At 41.3% G+C, this 10,100-nt stretch overlaps 1 protein-coding gene across 4 annotated transcripts in view; it reads left to right on the top strand.

Annotated features, from left to right (window-relative positions):
• Positions 1-10,100, top strand: part of prom1a (prominin 1a) — a 56,912-nt gene that overhangs the window by 1,385 nt on the left and 45,427 nt on the right. For 3 of the 4 annotated variants that reach the window (XM_076149088.1, XM_076149085.1, XM_076149087.1), the window contains exons 2-5: positions 749-874; positions 1,075-1,198; positions 1,569-1,774; positions 2,721-3,376. In XM_076149088.1, coding sequence (XP_076005203.1) covers positions 3,145-3,376 — 232 coding nt within the window. In that variant the 5' untranslated portion in view covers positions 749-874; positions 1,075-1,198; positions 1,569-1,774; positions 2,721-3,144. Of the gene's footprint in view, positions 1-702; positions 875-1,074; positions 1,199-1,568; positions 1,775-2,720; positions 3,377-10,100 lie in introns of all 4 variants that reach the window. The other variant, XM_076149084.1, reaches the window with a different exon arrangement.

The raw sequence follows: 10,100 nt of genomic DNA, 5'->3' as shown, positions 1-10,100 counted from the left end.
GCTGTGTGAGTTAATGTAATTCTCTCTCGACACCTAATTATATAATAATCTAAGTATATCTGGAACATTAAAAAGATAATTTTCTGCCCGGGTAATTATATAACGTAATATCTAGTACAGTAATCTACATTTGCTTTGCTTAAATAAAGTGACGCATTGTATTTTATGTTAAAGAGAAGGAAAATGTATAAAAGCACACATATGGCCATTTATTGAATTGTTGGGGGGTGTCTTTGTAAAGTTCATTACCATTGTATAATAAGAAGATTGTTCTATTTTTGGAGCTGCCATTTGTGATATAAAACGAATTATTGCGCGTGGATTTTGATTTACCCTTCGTCCTTTGTGTGATTTTTTGTCAAACGCCTCTTCTCCACTAGCCGTAGCTCGGCCCTGTTGTGGCTTGTTCTAGATCAAAGTGTCTCCACCGCAGGCCAAACCTACTGGACCAAGTGTGTGTGGAGATGGAAAAGCAAGCTGAACCAAAGCAACTGGGCTGAACTGGGCTAATGGAGATCAGGTCTTAGTGTTTTTATGCAATTCAAAATGCCGGTACACTGCCTGCTTTGTTTCATCACTTTGGTTCCTTATTTAATGCTTACCTCGAAACTGTATGAAATTGCCTTGTTTTGGATGAATAAAAGTTTGTTTCATAAATGTGCTTTTATAATGTAACACTGTGTGAGGAAATTATGGTTTAAGGTTGTGTTTCTGTGGATTTCTGCCCATTGGAAACTAAATAATCCAGAAGTATAAACTGTCTGGCTCTGAATCAGCCTTGTGATGGACTACTGAAGTATGCTCCCCTCCAATGAACATCAATGGTATCAAGCCAATCGCATCCCTGCACAGGATAAGTGGGCATAGACAGCAGGTTACTAGCTACAAGGTTCTTCTATCTTGAAAGCCTGGAACAGAATCCAAATTGAATCTGACTCAGACATAATCACACAAGCATGTATGCATATGTGTCAGGTCTCCATGGAGGTTTGTACTCTCTTGTTCACCTTCTATGTTGTAGATAATTACGTAAATAACATCATTTTCTAACGTTTCAATTCCTTCGATTCACAGCAGACATTTTGAGTCATCTGGTCTGAGTAGTACTGTTCTGTTTGCTTCTCCTCCTGGAAGAATACCAAATAATGTGCACAGCTCTGACCCTGCAAACAGAAAAGGGCTTCTGTGGTCACTGCCAGTAAGCTAATGTTTACACCATCGATAACCTCATCCTTTGCTGAGGAGAGAGGGTCAGATGAAGTAAATCTCTACCTGACCTTCTTAGAGGCTTTCCTACTACTAAAGGCTGAGACCTGTCAATGTATCCAGGAAGCTGGCTGGAAGAAGGAACTGTATATAATACTTGGAAGTGTGTCTGGTAGTGGTATGATGTGTTAAGATATCCAAAAATGAAAATGACACAAAAACAAGAAAGACAGGAGAGGAAAACATGTTGACATCAAATATTCAAGTACTGGTGGTGTTTGTGTCTTTCCTTTATCCTGACATTTTGTTCATGTTCTTGTTTTCCACTTCTTGTACACTTTCTCCACCTGGAGCGTTTTCAGGCAGGTCTAATGAGTCTGTGATCGGTGAAGGAAGGTGCTCAGAATCAGTGATCAAAGCTTGTGGAAACTGGAAACCCCCCCAAACAGGAGCCAGGCCTCATGTGCTCTGTGGAGACAACAAGGACCCTATTGTGAATAAAAACACAAGCAGGTCCCACCCGCTCTCTGCTTGACCAGTCACATCATCCTTATGGGATGCACCTCAGGTATCTTCTGTCTGCCCTCAGGGTGGAAAGGGGGTCAAAGGTCATGAACAAAGAATGCACCTGTTACCAGTATCCAAAGCTTTAAGCTTTTGCCTTAGAATTACTGCTTTGAACCTAGAAATTGAGTAATGCACAGAAAGTAGTTTTTTTTGGGCTGAATATTTTTATTGAATAAAGCATCTGACTTAACAATGAACATGCCGTTATGAGACATTTTGGAAATTGTATCTATAAGCAGAGAGGGTAAGAAAAACATCTAACAAAAAAAATGATGATGAGAACAAGGATATTTGATACTTGTTCTCCCCCCCTTTCTGTATCAAAAAACGATCTCCAAAATGTCCCATAACTGTATGCTTACTGTCATGTCAAATGCTTTCTTCAATAAAAATAGACGACAACAAAAAAGAAAAGGTAGGAAGCACTGATTTAATCAGTATGAGTAAATCTCAGAGCTTTCTCAAAAGACACACTGAGAGAGGAAAAGGCCCTGCTCAGGGTTTCAATCAGCAAAGTTAAGATACCTGAGATAAACTTGATTCCTGGAACAGATCAGTAGATTCCAGTACATTGATGCCCGTGTAGCCTAAAATCATTTACCCTTGTCACCATAAAACTTAAGTCAAACATGCATATACAATTGAATAAATGTTAAGCCTATTTGCTCCATAGAGATTTTTTAAGCCCAAAATGGCTTGGCTGAGTAAAAATGAATAAACCCTGAATTTTTTAAAACGGCGCTATCTCTGTCTGTCAACCTGCCCGTCAGTATGAGCGGGATTACATGGGTCCCTGGCTGTGATGTGTTTGGAATTATAATACTGGGACCCTTCCATTTATAGTTGGATTTGCACCTTTAGGTTGGCTGAACTTTCCACTGGTAATTTACATATTATTTGGACTGTAAAGGCTCATTGGAGTCACTAAAACATTTGTTTCGTTCCAGGATCTAGTCATCGCCACCCTGGTCCTCCCAGCAGGAGGAGCGCCTCCTCCCTCACGGCGGCCGGGGCGCGCTCCCGTGACGCGGCGCATCCCCGCGCGCACAGATGCTGGAGTGGAAGCCACTGACGCGCTCATCTCGGAGAGGCTCGCGCTCATGTCAGAGAGGCTCGCGCTCATCTCGGAGAGGCTGAACACACCGGAGACAGAGAAAGCACCCGATTTCCGTGCATAGGGAGCCGCCAACCGCGGGAAAGGATGCCCGTAATGCGCCTTCGCACCGGCAGCAGGACTTAAACCTCAAAACAAACCCTCGCTGCTTTCCCTCTAATAAGGAAGATAAGATCCGCGGTTAGTCGTTTCGCTGCTTTCTCTCGGGTATTTAACCCCTTGTTTTGGGCAGCTAGGACGCACAGTTACTCCCAAACATGATGTGGAAGCCCGCTGCCCTCCTCCTGCTCTGCGGTCTGGTGTGCGGTGAACTCCAACAGGAGACTGAGTCCCAACGACGACAGACACCGGCGGAAAAGTTGGATTTCGGCTATGTGCCTGTTGGAGTTTACGAGACGGTGGCCCATTACGAACCAGGACCGATAAGGATTCTGTTCGAAATGGTGCACGCCTTCCTATGTGTCGTGCAACCCAATCCTTTCCCAAAAGGTAAGAGTCCTAATGTTTGTTTGTATATACATGAATGTGTGTGTTGTTTGGTGTGGAAACCGGTTTGAAATGCAACAGGCAGTCACATTTTGGAGTCATTTTGGAGTCATGAGGATTGCTTGGAATGAATTCATATCGGGATATCTTGGAAGGTGGGAGTTCCCTCCAAGAGGATAAGATAATTTGCGGTTTTATCGCTTGATTACTTGATATCACTGACGCCACATCCGTTAAATCATCTGAAATTCCGTGTCAAACGTTTATTTGAGGAAGTCTGCCCTCCGTTTTATTGGCACAAGTTGTAACTGTGACAAACGTGTGTGTGTGTGTGGAGGTTTTTAATGAGATTTCTTATATGTTGCAGAATCAAACAGGACCCGATTGAACTAATTGCATCTGACTCGTCTGTCTCGTTGCGTACAATCTTTTTCCACTTGTGGGATTTGTTTTGCTGTTTGTGCGTCAAAATCCCGCCCAGAGGTGGCGGTGCGCGTTAAAGTGAATGTTCTCGCCTGCAGTGCGCGTTGTGTCTGGATAATCACAAATTAATTCACCTCATGCTGACAGCATAACGCGGGCTGATAACCGCAGAAAGCATTTAGCTCGAATCTGTTTTAGAGGAGCATCCACGGCGCATAATCCATCATTTTAATGCAATTAGACCTGACTGCTTAACTATACAACACGAGGTCTGTGTGTGTGTTTTTAATTGGGTCGTGGGTTGTCCTTAGATTGCGTCCCCCTCTACACCTCACTGTCTCTGTCCAGACTCAACCAAAGCAATGTGCAGATTAGCAGCTCTCTAAATCACCTTGTAAATTGAGTAATCCCATAAACCTCTGACCCATATGTTGCTGCTCTTGTAGTTACCTGCCTGTCATCAGCACCTATGGCCTCATGCCATGGAGCAGGCCACTGCCCAATGAGTCAGGGTGTAACTGGAAATCATGTGGAAATGGCCTCATCCACATATGACCTCTTTTGATGAGGAGATTGGGGTTGTGGGTTCTATATCTCATGATGGGCCCAAAACAGATTGCTGATGCTATATTTTATTTTTTATTCACATTTTTTGCTGTAGTGGTTTTGATCTTGAGGTGGTATAAATGTCAGAGTGTGTGTGTGTGTGTGTGTGTGTGTGTGTGTGTGTGTGTGTGTGCCTGTGCATGCATGTGTGTCTCCTCCCTTTCAGTGGAAAGCCACAGCATAAGCAACATTCAGAGCACATTTACTGCATGAATCACCACAGCTCCAAGCAACATGGCAAAATGCCTCTTCATGAAGAAGTGCTGCTCTTCTTCTCATCGAGCCTTTAACCCGTATCCTCATCACCCAAAACCTGATGAAAATGGCATTTGGATGTGGTCGCACAGAAATGACATTTTAATCCAACAGCAGCATTGCCTCCAAAATGTCAATAACAAGAATAATTATATTTCTAAAGACTTTACCCTTAAGATGTGAAGCTGTTCAAATGGAAGCGTTGGAAGGGTGGGGCACAAATCCAATGCAGGTCCAAGAATTCTGCTAATTAAATTCTTAAGATTGCAAAAACGGACAGTGTTAAAGAAAGTGAAAGTATAAATCTGATGCAGATTAGCCTCAAAAGTGCAATCATCACAATCCATCTGTTACCTTTTGAGATATCCAGCCAACAAACGCCTGTATGAAGTTAAAAACAGGCAATACGGACTTGACATATCTGTTTAATCTCAAAAATAAAAGGCTCATTAGATGAATATTATGTTGCTCTGTAATTAGCAACACAGCATAATCACCACTAGAATCACCACATTACACGTTACGTTCCAAAACGCTTGATGCGGTGAACTGACTAATTATATTATGGAACTGCTCGTGCATCATATTTGGCTCTGAGCTCGTAGGAAGGTTATCAGCAAATGTCTATCAATGACACCCACACAGAGCAAATGAATGGTGACATATTCTCTCTAGCAATCTTCTCTGCAGCGTCGATGCCTGCAGGAGCCGTTAACTCACACACACACACACACGTGCGCGCACACTTGTGCAGCTTCCCGCACACACCAGCAACACACCCCTTGCTTACATACCAGTGCAGTACCCGGTGTATTACACATACAGTACATACAGTACATGACTCCCTGTCTCCTCATTACCAGGTGATTTGGTTGTAGCAGGAGATACATGATGCTCAAAGGGATAAAACCAGTGACAAGGTGTGAGTTTTCATCCACCTCTGCTCAAAGTAATTAACAAAAGCTGATTATCTTTCTTATTTTCATTTGGGTGCAGCAGTATCACTGTGCACACTGAGTGAAAAATCCCAACAAAAACTCTTTTCTCTTCTGATCGGCCATTCCAGTGAAAATCCTCCCCTTTGCTTGTGATTAATAAAATATTGTGTGCTTATGCGGATGATTATGCTGTTTTAGCTTCAAATGTGAAAGGAAAACTTCTCAGTCAAAGCAAATCTCAGTCGAAATGATTCATTTCACCTCTGTATCTTTTCTTTATTAGTCAGTGCAGTGACGGTGACACTCTTTGTTTTATCCCTAAAGACTCATTCTGGCTGCTATTGGCTACTTAGATGTCGTGACAATTTTGTATCCTGCTTGGTAACCAAACAACACCAGTTAGAATGCCAACTGCATCTCTGACAGACATGAAAATCATTGTTTTTCACCTGACAAGGCACAGCTGAGGCCATAAGTGCTTTAGGGTTCAATTGAACAGCACCTAAAAGCATAAAAAGCAGGATAAAAACACAGAGATAATGAATAGTTTCTCCCAGGATGCCCTCGGGTCGCTCACAGTAGATTGATCAGAAATGCTGCAGGCAGTGTGGCGGTTAACTGATCAAAATGACTTTCAGTTGGAAGGTCAGGGTTTGGGGTTTCATGACAACAAACATCTGCTATGCTGCTGTGCCCCTGAGAAATTACATGAGTTTATAACACAAGTGCTGACCTTGCAATTTGTGGAGGAGAACAACCAAGAAGACAAATGCTTTCAGATGCAGGTTTAATTTCCCATTGGAAGGATGGAAACAACCCAGAAACTTTCTTTGAAGCCATCAGGAATGTTTTTGTTTAATTTTTCCGCTGTAATGATTTTTAAACAGTTGTGATCTCTAAACATAACATCACCTTTCGCCATCTTAGTATTATTTCAGCCTGTTGCCTGTTTGGATCAGCTTATGGGACATTTGGGAGAGCGTTTTTTATTCAGAAAGAGAGGGAAAAAGAGAGAGGCAGAGAGCCAGAGGGAGAGAATTTAGACCCTGAGGTAAAATAGGCAATGCAATTTTCAAGTAAATTGAAACAGATACAGCAGAAGGCCACGGCCATCAAGGTTGTAAGAACATGGCACCGCAGTGTGGACGCAGAGTCCAGGATGACATCAGTGATGTTGATGCGATGACAGGTACAGTTGTTTTACAGGAAGATGGCAGCTACAGATCTCATCATAGGATCAGCTTCAGATTCAAACAGCAAGCACCTTTTGACCTGGTTAGTGACCTTAGAAGGCTTTCATGTTTCACTAAACATTTAAATAATGGCTATTTAGCTGCTTTGCCTACATTTTCCAACCTTCATTATTTGCTTCGACCTCATGGGTAACCAAGCAACGGTTAGTGGTGGAGTACCTTTGCTCCATTGAGGTCAGAGTTAGCATCAGTAGCCATTCATGAAACACTAGCACCTACATAATGTCATACCGGTATTTGATACTGATATGCCCAAATGTAAGTGAGAGTCATTTCACAGTGTTGAAAATGGCTCCAAATAACTACAGTATCCTCCCTTTATAAAGGTTTATTTTTATTGATTTCATTCACTGGCTCAGTGTCAGGCAGCAGCAGCGTTTACTCACGGCTTGTGGGAGCTGGGAGCATTCTGCCAACTCTTAGCCAAGCGTCCTCCCCCGTAGATAGCCTGAGAAACTGCTTTATATAGCAAAATGAGATGGGCACAACTACAGGGGAGACGCTAACTCTAAGTAACTTAACTACTCTAAACTTCACTTAACTCTAAAACTAACTAGTTTTTTTACCAACTTTCAGTCATTTTTTTCTTTATGAGGAAAGGCTCAATTTACACAAAAGTCTGGTTAAGTTGGTAAAGAATGAAGTTACAGTACAAAATATTAGAATTTGTGTGATAATTATCCATTTACAACAAGAACAATCAGAGATGGCAGACCCTTGCCTCTGCTGATTAGTCCTTCATTTCTTCAATGACAGTTCTTTGAAATGGGAACACAAAATGTAACATGCAATTTTTCACATATTTTGAAAACAGTTTTCATGACAGAAATGATAGTAATGATGCTAATTATAATTACTAACAGGGGAATGGCAATTTTAAAAGATCAGTTTGTAGTGTGTGTACTGTAGATTCCTGTTCTTGTCTTCTGACACCATGAAAGGTGATGATCTCAAGAGGCTTGATCTAGTTTCTTACATTTCAAATATTTATTGAAGTATTGCTTAACCTTTAGTAGCACAAATCGTCCTTATTGTCCACACATTTTGACACTGAAGGAGATTGTGGGCTCGAGTTCCTGCCTTCCCGTTATTCAACAGGATTGGATATCTGCTCCCGGGACCGGATCATAGACACATCTGGGTGTGAGGAATACATTTGTGTCCTCAGTATTTAAGACTTATCTTACATAATCAGATTAAACATAGAACAGGCTATGTGCTGCACAACATAATCAAATTACCCAACAATCCAGAAAAATGAGAAGACATTATTTACACTTACATCATTTTCTATGGTGTGTTGTTCTATGTGGGACAACAGCCACATACTTTAAATGCATCTCTGTGCGAGACACTGCTGGGTCATGCTGTAGTAGCTTCTGAAAGCAGTGTGTGCTTTTCTGTCGCTGCGTGTTCAATGCTGTCACACACACTCATGTCATCATTGGCACTGGGAAGCTTCAGGACACAAACAGCCCCGGCCTTATTCTCATACAACATAAAGCCCGCTGATTAGCAGAGGCAATATGTCGCTCTGTCACTGAACTAACAAGGTCTCTGCACACAGAGGTGGCACACATATTTCACATTTCTCTACATGTTGCTTGCTTTTGGTCTTCTTTTCAAAGTTGTATTATATGTATGTACACCAATAAGCACAGATGGGCTGCACTTTTACTGTAAAGCTGAAGGATTTTACCAAGTGTGGTCTTGATGTTTTTGTCTTCCGACATCATGAAAGGTGGTAATCTTCAGGGACCTGCTCCAGTTTTTATTTTGCTTAAGCTATACAGACGTAAATAGACTTCGTTGTCGACACATTTTGATGTTGATGGAGAAGGCGTGATGGAGTTGATATCTGCTCCAAGAACCAGATCATCAACACGTCTGGGTGTAAAGACTACATTGCAACTATTTAAGGACATTTGTCACAGACTAAACTATCAAAGGGAGACTAGCTTCTGTCCTGTAGTGAACTTAAATTCAGAACACTCATACTTTATCCAGAACTATCTATGGGAGAAACTAGATTAGTTCCATCTGTGAGTTCTGTGATAACAGTTTACAGCACTTCTAGTATTGTGAAAATTAGGGAATTAGATCAACTGATGACGATCTGGAGGCACTTTATAGAGCATTTAAGGAAACCCAACATTCTCCCATGATTATAAGCACTTATAGGCAAGGACAAACTCCCCTATCCTTTAGTTCTGGTACCAAAGTAGGTCCTGGTTGCTTGGTGCAAATGTTCAAAGTTTCAGCTTCTGGTATTGCTTCATATTGTGTGGACCAGCAGATCCTTTCTGTGTTGTAGAATTAATCCTCATCTCTCAGAGTGATGATGTTACATTGGAGTGATTAATAAATGAATGTTTTCCACCAAGTGAGACATCTTTAACTTGTCTAGGACACAGACCAGAAACATTCTCATCACATAGCAGCTTCTCTAACATTTAAGCTGCTGCTCCATCAGAGAACCCACACTGCATAATCAGAACACGGAGAGCAATGCCTTGCCTGCAAATCCAAACCTGTGAAACTATATCAAATTAGCTTTAAGCTATTTGCTTGTCCAACAAATCTGAGACTAATCTTTGTTGTCAGACCAGAGGTGTTCTGCTCTGAATTAACATTTCTGTCTTAAAAGAGAAATACATCAGATAATAAATGAAACTGTTAAATATGCACCCACACTAAGAAACCCAAGATCATGTGAAGGACACATGATCTAACTTATCCCTTTGTGAAATGGTTTAATGCCACAAATTCCTGTAATATGCTATGGGTAGGTAGTAATATGGGTAAGGTATGAAAGAGTATGTCTTCATTTGAAAAAAAAAATTCAAATTGTGTCCATAAAGGTAGAAACTAGCAGTAGTCCATCACTCTGTTTCCATTCAGCTCTACCAACCAATACATTCTCTGAGTTTACCTCACGATGAACTCAACCTTGAGGCTGTTTCTAAAAGTCAACCCATTTCATTGCCTTTTTGGGTCAGGCAACAATAGCTTGCACAAAAAAAGTTTACTTTACTGAACAGATGAAAGTTAAAGTGATAAATAGTGAAAGGAGGACACATGTTTATTTGAGATTTTAATGGCAAACCACTAACAGACTGAGGGCCAAACGATGCGTTTGTTAAATGCATTGCTGTTTTATTAAGGCATTAGAGTACATTTAACTTTTATGTACTCATGTGATGTGTTTTATTGTATGTAAAGGCATTTATTGTCACGGGGTTCATCAAACCT

The sequence above is a fragment of the Genypterus blacodes genome, unplaced genomic scaffold, assembly GCF_046128005.1.
Source record: "Genypterus blacodes isolate CSIRO-AG114 ecotype Tasmania unplaced genomic scaffold, CSIRO-AGI_Gbla_v1 ptg000044l_1, whole genome shotgun sequence".
In the NCBI taxonomy this organism is placed as follows: Eukaryota; Metazoa; Chordata; class Actinopteri; order Ophidiiformes; family Ophidiidae; genus Genypterus; species Genypterus blacodes.
The sequence above is the reverse complement of the archived record's forward strand: the minus strand, read 5'-3'. Positions and strand labels throughout refer to the sequence as shown.